We start from the raw sequence: 15,898 nt of genomic DNA, 5'->3' as shown, positions 1-15,898 counted from the left end.
ACCTGTATAGTGGGAAGTCAACCTGACAATGAAAACAGAAAAGGAAAAAATGAACAACAAATGGTTTATTTACAATAGTGTTGCTTTACATTTTATACAGGTGATTTTGATTTGCGTAAAAGGCACTTTTGGCTTTAATTTGTGACAAATATTTGCTCAAACATCCAACTGTCCGATCGCTGAAAGGCACTATTAGGGTAAAGTATGGGTTGACAAAGGCCACTCAACAAAAAGGAACAGGAAAGGTAGCTAAAGATACATGATATGCTATGTAAACAAATAAAATAATTGTCAATGTTGCCTTTCTCCAACCTACCACCACATATTAACCAAAATCCAAACTAGACATTGGTTTGATCTGGCTGCCCAAGATAGACTGATATGAACAGATACTATACGTTCTCTTAAGCCAAGAGTACAGTTTGAAAGAGGTTGGAAAGCAACATTGAAGTAGACAACTCCCAACCTTGTAAAATGACAGACATACACCTGTCCTTCATAAGAGTGACAAGTTACACTTGAACATAAAAACAAAATATTCACCCTATTCAACAACAAATAAGGCATAGAAATACTAAACTTTACACCTAATCATGTTGGATGACTCAACGAGATGATGGTACTGGGCTGTAGCGAGGAGTAGTGTAAGGTGAAGGGTCAGATGACAGTTATGAGGAGAAAGGTTGACATCCAGATTTGTGTAAAATGGAGAGAAATTGAGGGAGGGACATAGAGATGAGTAGACCACCTGAAGGTGTCATTAACATGGAATGCATAATTTTCAGGTGGTCAGAGTGACAGAAAAAGAATACATACTTGATCAGCAACAACATGAAGGGTCACTTCTGACTGCATAGTTAAAGTATCTAAAAATAGTAATATTGTCTTTATCTAAAAAGGACGTGCTGGTCAATCACTGACTTGTGACAGTTTGAATCTATACATTTGTGTAGGCAAACAATGAGTATGTAACGTAGAGCATCATTTGTGCCAAGCAACCTGTCAGTTGACTGAGCTCCCCACATTTAATTTCTCACAATCATTCTGTCCAGGGAATGTTAGGAGCCTGTGTGTGTAGTCCATCTCACAGCTAAAACTGCACCCATCCTTTAGCAGTGTCTTGACTGGAGCTGTGGTGAGGGAGAGGATGATGTGTGAATGTGAGGAGGTTAACAACATGAATGGATGACAAAATGTTGATATATGGCCCCCCCCATCAAACTGTTTAAAAGCTTCACCCAATGGGATGAGAGAGTTAAACTCATCAGGGATTTGAGCTAGTAACCCTGTGATCTCTAGTCAGTTTCCCTTGCCACAACACCATGCATAAGGCCTGCCAACTTCCTCAGTCGGGGTCTTAACTTACTGTTGCCAGTTAGAATAGTAGAATACACAATAGTACAGTAATGGTGGCTCCCAAGTAATTTATGGCTCCCGAGTGACGCAGCGGTCTAAGGTACTGCATCTAAGCGCTAGAGGCGTAACTGTAGACCCTGGTTAGATTCCGGGCTGCGAACCAGGGTCTACAGTTACGCCTCTAGCGCTTAGATGCAGTACCTTAGACCGCTGCGTCACTCGGGAGCACAATTGGCCCAGCATCATCCGGGTTAGGGGAGGTCAGGGTAGGCCGTCATTTGTAAATAAGAATTTGTTCTTAACGTACTTGCCTAGTTAAATAAATACAAAAAGGGTAACAGAATAGTAGAATACACAAAGTGCGATTTCGAAATTTGGTTGTGCATCAGCAGTTTCTTTTGTTATGAGTCAGTCAATTAGCCCATGTCAGCTAAAAACAAAGTCCGATTGCTGAGTGAATTTTGCAGCCAGCTATCTAAACTTGTTATCATAGTCAAATTACCATCGGGGGGAAACCCCATTGATTTTGTTTGTCTCACTCAGATATAATACTAAAAACTGCAAACATTTCCCACCACCCTATGGCAAAATGTGTATAATTACAGGAAATTAGCTGTTTGTGTACGCAGAATTGCGAACAACTGCGGCCCATCATGAGTTCTGATTTGTGTGGCCTCCACGCCCATCAAAGTTGCCCATCTCTGGTCTAAACCATTAGCTCTAAGACTGACCTGGCACCAGCTGCTGTGAAGTCTCCCCACAGGTCTGCAGTGGGTAGGGCGGCAGGGACCGGGCCTCCAAAATCTAAAAGAGAGGCTGGAGGGGGTGGGATAAAAACAAAAAGTAGATTTAGAATTATCCATGTTAACATGTGCTTGAGCAGTGGTAAATGGAACATTGGGTCATTGAGCTCTATAGCCTAATGAGGTTACCTGTGTTAGACTGCGTAGGTGGAGGTGATTGCTGGCCTCCAGGAGGGGATACAAGGACTGCACCCTTAGCCATTGGTGGAGGAAGGAGAAGGCCACTGCCCATGGGCCTAGACTTGGCACCTGGATCCTTCTTCTTTATGTTCTAAGACAAAGAAAATCCCTCTCTTCTTAGCATGTCCGTATCACCTTTTCTTCATCCCATTTTTGTTTTTCCTCATTCCACCATTTATGCTCACCCCAATGCTGATCTTGATAGTCTGTCCGTCTTTAAAGCCAAGGTCCAGTTTGGGTGCTGTGCTCTGAGATGCTTCCTCTTTCGCCAGCTCACCTTCCTGTTTTACCCACCTGTAGAAAAAGGGGCAGATTTGTTAGATTGTACGTAATGTTCCAATGTAAAAATGGATGTTGATGCCAAAACCAAAGAGAGGATCGACATGAGAGGTTGACTCACTTGAAGTGATCTTGAAGAGCTACATTGAAGTCAAAGGAGTCCCCACGATCAGCAAACCCCAGGCCGATAAATGCATGTCGTCCTTTAAAAAAAGTGCATGAGAAGACCGATGTACTAGCTAGAATACTGTATTGCAATTAACCTTTCAAACTACAATGGATTTTTTTGCCCAAAATATATATATTTTTTCAGCATATCAGGTTGCATGGTGATGCATTTCTGCTGGTGTCTTTCTGATTGTGATGGCATCTTACCATTGCCGTCCTCTATCCGAACCACAAAGTATCTGCTGGAATCTGTGACTGCCTCCACCACACATCCAGGATACTGCTCCACTGGGGCTTGGGCAAACAACTCTCCTAAGAAATACAGAATTCAGTTAGACTAAAAGCTGGAAATCATGAGATACATATCTATATACAGTTGAAGTCGGAAGTTTACATACACTTAGGTTGGAGTCATTAAAACTCGTTTTTCAACCACTCCACAAACTTCTTGTTAACAAACTATAGTTTTGGCAAGTCGGTTAGGACATCTTTGTGCATGACAAGTCATTTTGCTAACAATTGTTTATAGACAGATTATTTCACTGTATCACAATTCCAGTGGGTCAGAAGTTCATATACACTAAATTGACTGCCTTTAAACAACTTGGAAAATTCCAGAAAAGGGTGTAATGTCTTTAGAAGCTTCTGTTACGCTAATTGACATAATTTGAGTCATTTGGAGGTGTACCTATGGATGCATTTCAAGGCCTACCTTCAAACTCTGTGCCTCTTTGCTTGACATCATGGGAAAACCAAAAGAAATCAGCAAAAAACTCACTCTTTTTTTTTTTTTTTTTAGACCTCCACAAGTCTGGTTCATCCTTGGGAGCAATTTCCAAACGCCTGAAGGTACCATGTTCATCTGTACAAACAATAGTACGCAAGTATAAACACCATGGGACCACGTAGCCGTCATACTGCTCAGGAAAGAGATGCGTTCTGTCTCCTAAGAGATGAACGTACTTTGGTGCGAAAAGTGCAAATCAATTCCAGAGCAGCAGCAAAGGACCTTGTGAAGATACCGGAGGAAACTGGTACAAAAGTATCTATATCCACAGTAAAATTAATCCTATATCGACATAACCTGAATGGACGCTCAGCAAGTAAGAAACCACTGCTCCAAAACCACCATTAAAAAAAGCCAGACTATGGTTGGCAACTGCACATGGGGACAAATATCGTACTTTTTGGAGAAATGTCCTCTGGTCTGATAAAACAGAAATCTAACTGTTTGGCCTTAATGACCATCGCTATGTTTGGAGGAAAAAGGGGATGCTTGCAAGCCGAAGAACACCATTCCAACCGTGAAGCACGGGGGTGGCAACATCATGTTGTGGGGGTGCTGTGCTGCACTTCACAAAATAGATGGCATCATAAGGAGGGAAAATTACGTGGATATTTTGAAGCAACATCTCAAAACTCCAAGATGGCTCCAAGATGGCGTAGCAGTAAGTCGTCCTGTCGCGTCGTGTCCCTTGTATATATCGTTTCTTTTTTTACATATTTTTCTTCGCATATCTCTTTAAAAACATTTTGCTAAACCTAAGCTTCCAAATACTCTCCTGCAACCCGCCTCACCCAATGTAGCTATTTTTCCTAAAGTATTTATATTTACTTCGGAACCGGAACCCCTCAACTGAAGCTAGCCAGCTAACCACCAGCTATGCTAGCGGTCATCAGCTAACCTTTAGCCCGGAAAGCTCTCGCCAGTTCGAACAACGCGACTCTAACCAGAGCATAACGGACCTATTTATTTTTCATCCCCGGATTCATCCCCGGATTCCCACCGCAAACGGAACATTTTTCAGCTGGATCTTCACAACTAGCTATCTAGCTAAACCGCAACCCCGGATGATTACTCCTGGCTAGCGTTTCCACACACTTAGCGTGAAGCTAGCCCGGCCAGCGCACCTGTGCTACCACCGTAGCATACTCCTGGGCTACTATACCCGGGCCCACGACCGGTCTATCGATGTCACCGCATGAAGAGGAATTAACAGACTCACCCCATCGCGACGTCCCCCAAAGGCTAACTCTCTAGCCCTCGCTATCTCCCTGCTTGCTAATTCGGCCTGCTAACTGCTAGCTTGTCTAGCTCCGGTCCGCTAACTGCTACCTTGTTTAGCCCGGGCCTACGAACTGTTAGCTTGTTAGCACAGGCCTGCTAACCGTCTGAATCGCCGCGTCCCAAACACTCACTGGACCCATATTTACTTTCTCTCTTTTTGATTTTTAATTTGTTTATACCTTTCCGGAAACCTGCCTCGCCCAATGTGATACGGAATCGCTATTATTTTTAAAACACACTCAAGAACCCCCAGAAGCTAACCAGCTAACTAGCTACAAGCTATTTAGTCATTGTTATTTTTTTTTTCAACCTGGATAACACTCGCCAGTCCAGCTTCCCTGCCCCATCCACCGCTGCCCCCTGGACACTGATCACTTGGCTACATAGCTGATGCACGCTGGACTGTCCATTAATCGCGGTACTCCATTCTGCTTGTTTATGTTTTATCTGTCGGCCCCATTGCCTAGTCAACGCCATTCTACCTGCTGTTGTTGTGCTAGCTGATTAGCTGTTGTCTCACCTACTGTTTTAGCTAGCTTTCCCAATTCAACACCTGTGATTACTGTATGCCTCGCTGTATGTCTCTCTCAAATGTCAATATGCCTTGTATACTGTTGTTCAGGTTAGTTATCATTGTTTTAGTTCACAATGGAGCCCCTAGTTCTACTCTTCATACCCCTGATAACTCCTTTGTCCCACCTCCCACACATGCGGTGACCTCACCCATTACAACCAGCATGTCCAGAGATACAACCCTCTCATCATCACCCAGTGCCTGGGCTTACCTCCGCTGTACCCGCACCCCACCATACCCCTGTCTGCGCATTATGCCCTGAATATATTCTACCATGCCCAGAAACCTGCTCCTCTTATTCTCTGTCCCCAACACTCTAGGCGACCAGTTTTGATAGCCTTTAGCCGCACCCTCATACTACTCCTTCTCTGTTCCGCGGGTGATGTGGAGGTAAACCCAGGCCCTGCATGTCCCCAGGCACCCTCATTTGTTGACTTCTGTGATCGAAAAGCCTTGGTTTCATGCATGGCAACATCAGAAGCCTCCTCCCTAAGTTTGTTTTACTCACTGCTCTAGCACACTCTGCTAACCCTGATGTCCTTGCTGTGTCTGAATCCTGGCTCAGGAAGGCCACCAAAAATTCAGATTTCCATACCCAACTATAACATCTTCCGTCAAGATAGAACTGCCAAAGGGGGAGGAGTTGCAGTCTACTGCAGAGAGAGCCTGCAAAGTAATGTCATACTTTCCAGGTCCATACCCAAACAGTTCGAACTACTAATTTTGAAAATTACTCTCTCCAGAAATAAGTCTCTCACTGTTGCCGCCTGCTACCGACCCCCCTCAGCTCCCAGCTGTGCCCTGGACACCATTTGTGAATTGATCGCCCCCCATCTAGCCTCAGAGTTTGTTCTGTTAGGTGACCTAAACTGGGATATGCTTAACACCCCGCCAGTCCTACAATCTAAGCTAGATGCCCTCAATCTCACACAAATCATCAAGGAACCCACCAGGTACAACCCTAACTCTGTAAAAAAGGGCACCCTCATAGACGTCATCCCGACCAACTGGCCCTCCAAATACACCTCCGCTGTCTTCAACCAGGATCTCAGCGATCACTGCCTCATTGCCTGTATCCGCTACGGAGCCGCAGTCAAACGACCACCCCTCATCACTGTCAAACGCTCCCTAAAACACTTCTGTGAGCAGGCCTTTCTAATCGACCTGGCCCGGGTATCCTGGAAGGACATTGACCTCATCCCATCAGTTGGGGATGCCTGGTCATTCTTTAAAAGTAACTTCCTCACCATTTTAGATAAGCATGCTCTGTTCAAAAAATGCAGAACTAAGAACAGATACAGTCCTTGGTTCACCCCAGACCTGACTGCCCTCGACCAGCACAAAAACATCCTGTGGCGGACTGCAATAGCATCGAATAGTCCCCGTGATATGCAACTGTTCAGGGAAGTCCGGAACCAATACACGCAGTCAGTCAGGAAAGCTAAGGCCAGCTTCTTCAGGCAGAAGTTTGCATCCTGTAGCTCCAACTCCAAAAAGTTCTGGGACACTGAAGTCCATGGAGAACAAGAGCACCTCCTCCCAGCTGCCCACTGCACTGAGGCTAGGTAACACGGTCACCACCGATAAATCCATGATTATCGAAAACTTCAATAAGCATTTCTCAACAGCTGGCCATGCCTTCCGCCTGGCTACTCCAACCTCGGCCAACAGCTCCGCCCCCGGCAGCTCCTCGCCCAAGCCTCTCCAGGTTCTCCTTTACCCAAATCCAGATAGCAGATGTTCTGAAAGAGCTGCAAAACCTGGACCCGTACAAATCAGCTGGGCTTGACAATCTGGACCCCCTATTTCTGAAACTATCCGCCGCCATTGTCGCAACCCCTATTACCAGCCTGTTCAACCTCTCTTTCATATCGTCTGAGATCCCCAAGGATTGGAAAGCTGCCGCAGTCATCCCCCTCTTCAAAGGGGGAGACACCCTGGACCCAAACTGTTACAGACCTATATCCATCCTGCCCTGCCTATCTAAGGTCTTCGAAAGCCAAGTCAACAAACAGGTCACTGACCATCTCGAATCACACCGTACCTTCTCCGCTGTGCAATCTGGTTTCCGAGCCGGTCACGGGTGCACCTCAGCCACGCTCAAGGTACTAAATCATATCATAACCGCCATCGATAAAAGACAGTACTGTGCAGCCGTCTTCATCGACCTTGCCAAGGCTTTCAACTCTGTCAATCACCATATTCTTATCGGCAGACTCAGTAGCCTCGGTTTTTCGGATGACTGCCTTGCCTGGTTCACCAATTACTTTGCAGACAGAGTTCAGTGTGTCAAATCGGAGGGCATGCTGTCCGGTCCTCTGGCAGTCTCTATGGGGGTGCCACAGGGTTCAATTCTCGGGCCGACTCTTTTCTCTGTATATATCAATGATGTTGCTCTTGCTGCGGGCGATTCCCTGATCCACCTCTACGCAGACGACACCATTCTATATACTTTCGGCCCGTCATTGGACACTGTGCTATCTAACCTCCAAACAAGCTTCAATGCCATACAACACTCCTTCCGTGGCCTCCAACTGCTCTTAAACGCTAGTAAAACCAAATGCATGCTTTTCAACCGATCGCTGCCTGCACCCGCATGCCCGACTAGCATCACCACCCTGGATGGTTCCGACCTTGAATATGTGGACATCTATAAGTACCTAGGTGTCTGGCTAGACTGCAAACTCTCCTTCCAGACTCATTCAAACATCTCCAATCGAAAATCAAATCAAGAATCGGCTTTCTATTCCGCAACAAAGCCTCCTTCACTCACGCCGCCAAGCTTACCCTAGTAAAACTGACTATCCTACCGATCCTCGACTTCGGCGATGTCATCTACAAAATGGCTTCCAACACTCTACTCAGCAAACTGGATGCAGTTTATCACAGTGCCATCCGTTTTGTCACTAAAGCACCTTGTACCACCCACCACTGCGACTTGTATGCTCTGGTCGGCTGGCCCTCGCTACATATTCGTCGCCAGACCCACTGGCTCCAGGTCATCTACAAGTCCATGCTAGGTAAAGCTCCGCCTTATCTCAGTTCACTGGTCACGATGGCAACACCCATCCGTAGCACGCGCTCCAGCAGGTGTATCTCACTGATCATCCCTAAAGCCAACACCTCATTTGGCCGCCTTTCGTTCCAGTACTCTGCTGCCTGTGACTGGAATGAATTGCAAAAATCGCTGAAGTTGGAGACTTATCTCCCTCACCAACTTCAAACATCAGCTATCTGAGCAGCTAACCGATCGCTGCAGCTGCACATAGTCTATTGGTAAATAGCCCACCCATTTTCACCTACCTCATCCCCATACTGTTTTTATTTATTTACTTTTCTGCTATTTTGCACACCAATATCTCTACCTGTACATGACCATCTGATCATTTATCACTCCAGTGTTAATCTGCAAAATTGTAATTATTCGCCTACCTCCTCATGCCTTTTGCACACATTGTATATAGACTCCCCCTTTGTTTTCTACTGTGTTATTGACTTGTTAATTGTTTATTCCATGTGTAACTCTGTTGTCTGCTCACACTGCTATGCTTTATCTTGGCCAGGTCGCAGTTGCAAATGAGAACTTGTTCTCAACTAGCCTACCTGGTTAAATAAAGGTGAAAAAAATAAAATAATAAAAAATAAAAAAACATCCGTCAGGAAGTTAAAGCTTGGTCGCAAATGGGTCTTCCAAATGGACAATGACTCCAGTATACTTTCAAAGTTGTGGCAAAATGGCTTAAGGATAACAAAATCAAGGTATTGGAGTGGCCATCACAAAGCCCTGACCTCAATCCAATAGAACATTTGTGGGCAGAACTGAAAAAGCGTGTGCGAGCAAGGAGGCCTACAAACCAGACTAAGTTACACCAGCTCTGTCAGCAGGAATGGGCCAAAATTCACCCAACTTATTGTGAGAAGCTTGTGGAAGGCTACCCGAAACGTTTGACCCCAAGTATAACAATTTAAAGGCAATGCTACCAAATACTAATTGAGTATGTAAACTTCTGACCCACTGAGAATGTGATTAAATAAATAAAAGCTGAAATAAATTACTCAATTTTTCTGACATTTCACATTCTTTAAATGAAGTTGTGATCCTAACTGACCTACTAAGGCAGGACATTTTTACTAGGAATAAATGTCAAATTGTGAAACTGAGTTTAAATGTATTTGGCCAAGGTGCATGTAAACTTCCGACTTCAACTGTGTGCATGCATATATGAAGCAGACAACGTGACAGACATGAGCGCAACAGCTGTAGCCATGACAGTCTGACAGATGTAGTTACCTGAGTTTTTGTCCTCTAGCTTGATATAGGCAAGCTTTCCTATGGAGATAATTTTCATCCTGCCAGTCCATGCTGGCTCATCCAGCTTCCAGTCAGCAGCTCTGCAAAAACAAAGTGAAGCACCCTTCCTGCATGTCATGACTGCTTTGCTACAGAGCTTTTGGGCTTACTAAAACCCATCAAACTGTGTAATGCAATAATTGCAATCTCAAACCATGCAACAGAATGGGAGTCTTAGGCTACATAAAGAACATCAGTAGCTTGCTCTTTCTAAAGAGCATGGGATGCAGGGATTGACATGAAGGTGAAGTCAGGAGTATTTTTTGGTTTCTCGATTATGATCACTTGGACGAAAATGTTAAGTACCCTTTTCACCTACACACAGGTGAGGAACCAAAAAGCAGTGGTGTAAAGTACTACTTAAGTCGTTTTTGGGGGTATCTGTACTTTACTACTACTACTATTTTTGACAACTTTTACTTCACTACATTCCCAAAGAAAATGTACTTTTTACGCCATACATTATCCCTGACACCAAAACCAAAAAGTACTCATTACATTTTGAATGCTTAGCAGGACAGAAATTCTATAATTCACACACTTAAAGACAACATCCCTGGTCATCCCTACTGCCTCTGATCTGGCGGACTTACGAAACGCATGCTGCATTTGTAAATGAATGTCAGAGTTGGATCATGCCCCTGGCAATACGTAAATTAATAACAAAACTAAAATGTGGCCGCCTGGTTTGCTTAACATAAGGAAATTGAAAGATTTATACTTGTACTTTTAGATACTTAGTATATTTACAACCAAATACTTTTAGACCTTTACTCAAGTAGTATTTTACTGTGTGACTTTTACTTGAGTCATTTTCTATTAAGGCATCTTTACTTTTACTCATGTATGACAATTAGGTACTTTTTCCAAAACTGACAAAATGACTAACCTTCTGGAATTCTTTGTATATTAGTTGATATCAGGAGAAAATAAATCTAAAATCACCTGCCCAATGGAGTCCACCAACGCAGGCTGAACTTGAGGTCATTTGCCCTGGGAAATAGGGCAACTCCTTAACCTAATTAACTTTACCTGCAACATTAAGTATACTAAACTGATATGAAAAAGTCGTAGCTGTATCGAAGTGGCATGCTTAAGGAACCTCAAACAAATCTGCTCTCAAATAATGTGACAGGAAATGTTAGCTGGGAGCACGGGACATTCTACAGAGGCTCAAACATGCAGACAGTCAGTCATGGTTGGTAAGTGGTTGTTACTGTTGGTACAGTCATGCAACATTATAGGAAGGTGGGAAAGTGTTTCTTGTGAAAAGCAATTTGTTCTTATGTAAGGTATGTAATACCATTATAGCTAGATCTATATTCTCTAGAGTACAGTCACCTTTTATTAATTTCAATGTTGAGAGTTTCACCCAACTGTCCATTAATTGTCCCAACTGTAAACCCCCAAAATGTTTCAAATCTTATGTCACATGCGCCAAATACAACAGGTGTAGACCTCACTGTGAAATACTTACAAGCCCTTAACAGCTTCTACCCCCAGTCCATAAAACTGCTGAACAATTACTCAAATGGCCACCCGGATTATTTACATTGATACACATTTAGGCCACTAGATTGCGGCAGTATATGTGCAAAGTTTTAGAATGATCCAATGAACCATTGCATATCTGTTCAAAATGTATCAAGACTGCCCAAATGTGCCTAATTGGTTTTTAAATACATTTAAGTTCATAATTATGCACTCTCCTCAAACAATTGCATTGCATTCTTTCACTGTAATAGCTACTGAACAATGCAGCCAGCTTAAATTGTTGTTAAACTTTCTGCCTTAGCCTTTAGATATGTTTATGTCCTGGGATGTTTTGTTTAGTTACCTCACGCTAATCACATTAGCCTACGTTAGCTCAACCGTCCCGCGCAGGGATGACGACACTGATCCCATAGATGTTAAGGAGCCTTTTGGTCCTAGACATGGCGCTCCAGTACCGCTTGCCGTGTGGTAGCAGAGAGAACAGTATGACGGTTGACTTGAGTCTGACAACTTTTGGGGCCTTCCTTTGACACCGCCTTGTATATAGGTCCTGGATGTCAGGAAGCTTGGCCCCACTGATGTACTGGGCTGTACACACTACCCTCTGTAGTGCCTTATGGTTGGAAGCTGAGCAGTTGCCATACCAGGCGGTGATGCAACCGGTTAGGATGTTCTCGATGGTGCAGCTGTATAACTTGAGGATCTAGGGACCAGTGCCAAATCTTTTCAGTCTCCTGAGGGGGAAAAGCTGTTGTCGTGTCCTCTTCACAACTGTCTTGTTGTTTAGACCATGATAGCACCACTTCAGCCCTTTCAATGTTAATGGGGGGCCTGTTCGGCCCTCCTTTTCCTATAGTCCATGATCAGCTCCTTTTCGTCTTGCTCACATTGAGGGAGATGTCCTGGCACCACACTGCCAGGTCTCCGACCTCCTGTGTTGTTACCTACCTTTACCACCCGGGGGCGGCCGGTCAGTAACTCCAGGATCCAGTTGTAGGGTGTGGTGTTAAGTCCCTGGGTCCTTAGCTTAGTAATGAGCTTTGTGGGCACTATGGTGTTGAACGCTGAGCTGTAGTCAATTAACAGCATTCTCACAAGTGCTCCTTTTGTCCAGGTGGGAAAGGGCAGTGTGTAGTGCGATTGAGACTGCGTCATCTGTGGATGTGTTGGGGCGGTATGCGAATTAGGTATTAGACTCGGTCAGGGAGAGGTTGAAAATGTCAGTGAAGACACTTGCCAGTTGGTCCGAGCATGCTTAGAGTACATGTCTTGGTAATACATCTGGCTCCGCAGCTTTGTGAATGTTGACCTGTTTAAAGGTCTGACTCACATCAGCTACGGAGACCGTGATCACACAGTCGCCCAGAAGAGCTGGTGATCTCATACATGCTTCAGTGTTGCTTGCCTCGAAGCGAGCATAAAAAGGCATTTACCTCCATCTGTAGGCTCGCATCACTGGGCAGCTCGCAGCTGGCTTTCCATTTGTAGTCCGTAATATTTTTCAAGCCCTGCCACATCAGATGAGCATCAGAGCCGGTGTAGTAGGATTCAAGCTTAGTCCTGTATTGACGATTTTCCTGTTTGTCTGAGGACATAGCGGAATTTCTTATAAGCGTCTGGATTAGTGTCCCGCTCCTTGAAAGCGGCAGCTCTAGCCTTTAGCTTGGTGCGGATGTTGCCTGTAATCCATGGCTTCTGGTTGGGAAATGCACGTACGTTCACTTTGGGGACGAAGTCATCGATGCACTTATTGATGAAGCCAGTGACTGAGGTGGTATACTCAATTTCATTGGATGAATCCCAGAACACATTCCAGTCTGTGCTAGCAAAATAGACTGAGTCATTTGTCCACCTACCTCTTCGTTATCGTTCAGGGGACGTGCTGCTGTAAGTTATCTGGCAAACTTCCTTTCCACTCCCCCGCTGTCTTTCCAGAGCGTGCACTGATGATGTAACTATCAAATTGGTTGTCTCTTCTCTTCAGTCTCGTGCTGTATTCTGTTGTGTGAACCTTGGATACAGCCAGTATTGGTCCAAACGCGCATCACTCGTTCGCATACAGCCAGTAGTCATCCAAAGCCCCCCCCCCCACCACCAAACTTCTCATCGGATCTACACAAATCACGTAGGTCACCTATTTTGGATTCAAAATGGCAAATTTCATCAAAAGGTGACTAGTTGGCATCCTTGTAACTAACATCAAAGTAGATCATGCAACACTACAAATCCCTGCAAGCTTCTACACGTCATCTCTACCTGACACCTTTGCTAACAGGTATTGTCAATTTAAAACTTGCACAAGACAGTTCATAGAATTGTCCATTCAAAAGACATTTAAACAATGTATTAATTACTACATTTAGTTAATCCAGAGATTATTATATTCGCCTTGATTTGGCATTCGTAGTTAATGATCATTTATTTTTGGGGGGTAAATACAGGCAAATATATTGTTTAGTCACCTTGTCCTAGCTAATTTTCCCCCAACATTGGACGCCCCCTAACTTCAGACACACTAGCGGTTGGAGGATTAAATCACTTGTAGCTCAACATTTAAAACTGCTTGGAAAATACCAGTATGTTTTGCAACTAAAGACACCCTTCTAGCTAGCTGACCACCAATTTGTTGCAGTTTAAGTTACTTTTTTGAAAACTCAATTAAATTACACATTTTGTGGGACATGCTGTATATTGTAAAATGTGACTGCGCGACAGACCACACCATTTTATATCCAATGTTTTACCTAAATGATTCACTCATGTTAGTAATAAACTGTTATCTACCTTCTCAAAACATAAGATTAATCTGTAAAACAAAGAGACATTATTTGGTTACGACACTGAAGATGTTGGTGAAGAACCATTTAAGTGTCTACAGGAGGGCACACCGGGCTACGCAATGAAAAGTTAACAGGCAAGTCTGTTTTTTTTACTGGAAGGCTAGCCAACTAGTCAAATATCTAGTAAACACTTCGGATACGAGGATGGTGTTTTTTAAACTAAATTATGTGGGTATTTATTTGTAATTGAGCAAAATAGTAAGGTGGCCAATAACTGGGGACCGTATGCTGATAAGAGGTCATTTTTTTGCTCAGTATTTCCACTGAAATGTCAAACATGCAAATTGCTAACCCGTTAGCTAACATTTCTACAACACCAATAATGACAAAACATTGATGGCTTGATCACAAGACAGAAGGTAATATTTCTTAAACACTGTTGAATATGCTGATAATAAGGGGTGCCACGCTAAAGATATTTACAGTTATCAAAACTACACTCCAGGGTAAGCCTACACAAAACACAGCCCTTATTTTAAGTTCCTAAAATCCCCATATGGGAAAAACTAATGGTTGAAAAAATATTGGAACCATTTCCCTGTGTGACCGCTAGGTTTCATGGGTATTATGACTCATATTGTGGTACTCTATTAAGGATATGGGTTAGCGAAAATTCTTTCCTAACCTTTTACGAAAAGTCACTTGTACCTAAGTGGCATGTTTTAGGGAGTCCCGATTTATTTAGCATTGCACACACTCCAAAATAAAGCAGACTTGCCTACTTGAACTTGTTAACTATGAGCGAACCATATCAGTCTAACTACTCGTTACAGGTTTATAGCTAACTAACTCGTTAAAGTTAATTGGTAACTTAACTCACCTGGCTAGCATTATTTAGAAGCTAGCAAGTTAGCTAGCCAAACAAAGGTGCCACCTCACAGCATATTGAAAGTTAACTTGCTGCATAGGTAGCAAACTAAATTAATACAAAACTTTATCCCTGAAACAATATTCATCTACTCTCCATTTTATGCATTCAATAATTGAATACTTTCAAATTAACATTAGCTAGCAACAACCTTGTCTTCCTGGATCATCCAGTTTCCACTTGTTCATGTTGATTTGCTAACGCATTAGCAAGCTAGCTAATAACGAGTAGTTAGAAGAAAGTTCATCAACAAAGTGGGGTCCATAAAAGAACTCACCGATATCCACGGTTAGTGGCACGGGGTGGGATCTTGTACACATGAACCTCTGGCTTTACACAGATCACTGACTCGTAACTACCGTCGTCTGCCAGTGCCATTTTGGCAAGTAAAAAACCTTCCAAACTTCTAACTGCTATAGGGGGAGAATGAACCCACTGCACTGTAACGTTTACAGCTCAAGAGCGCCTCTCTTGGAGAGGATGACTACTACAGTCACCTTCTCAATTCAATTTAAGGGGTTTATTGGCATGAGAAACACATGTTTACATTGCCAAAGCAAGTGAAATAGACAAACAATGCACTGTAAACATTACACTTACAAAAGAATAGACATTCCAAATGTCATTGCATGTATATATAAAAACACACGCATATCTTCTTTGGTATTATGGCGGTCCGCAAACAAATGTTATAGGTACATGCCGCCCCCTACTGCATTGGCTGTATATCAGCCTACTATTCCGCAGGATGCAGTTATTACACTGTATGAAATAAAAATGCTCTACCTACTAACCCTGCACCCATTAACCTCACCACTATTCCACTACTTTGTTCCTATCTGATCCTACTACAGGGCAGCAGCCTGGGAGGACGGGACACTTTCGTTCAAAACATCTTGTAACTTCTGCAGCAAAAT

The 15,898-nt window shown here is 43.5% G+C and overlaps 1 protein-coding gene across 1 annotated transcript; it reads right to left on the bottom strand.

Moving 5' to 3' along the window:
- Positions 1-50: 50 nt before the first annotated feature.
- necap2 (NECAP endocytosis associated 2) lies at positions 51-15,428 on the bottom strand. The gene is made up of 8 exons (XM_024378696.2): positions 15,259-15,428; positions 9,720-9,820; positions 2,994-3,098; positions 2,740-2,821; positions 2,525-2,633; positions 2,289-2,430; positions 2,088-2,172; positions 51-1,130 (listed from the first exon to the last, which is right to left on the bottom strand). The coding sequence occupies exons 1-8, from the start codon at positions 15,357-15,359 to the stop codon at positions 1,091-1,093; spliced, it is 765 nt and encodes a 254-aa protein (XP_024234464.1). The 5' UTR covers positions 15,360-15,428; the 3' UTR covers positions 51-1,090.
- Positions 15,429-15,898: the final 470 nt, after the last annotated feature.

This window comes from Oncorhynchus tshawytscha, linkage group LG02 (assembly GCF_018296145.1).
Source record: "Oncorhynchus tshawytscha isolate Ot180627B linkage group LG02, Otsh_v2.0, whole genome shotgun sequence".
NCBI lineage: Eukaryota > Metazoa > Chordata > Actinopteri > Salmoniformes > Salmonidae > Oncorhynchus > Oncorhynchus tshawytscha.
This window is presented reverse-complemented; position numbering and strand designations above follow the sequence as displayed.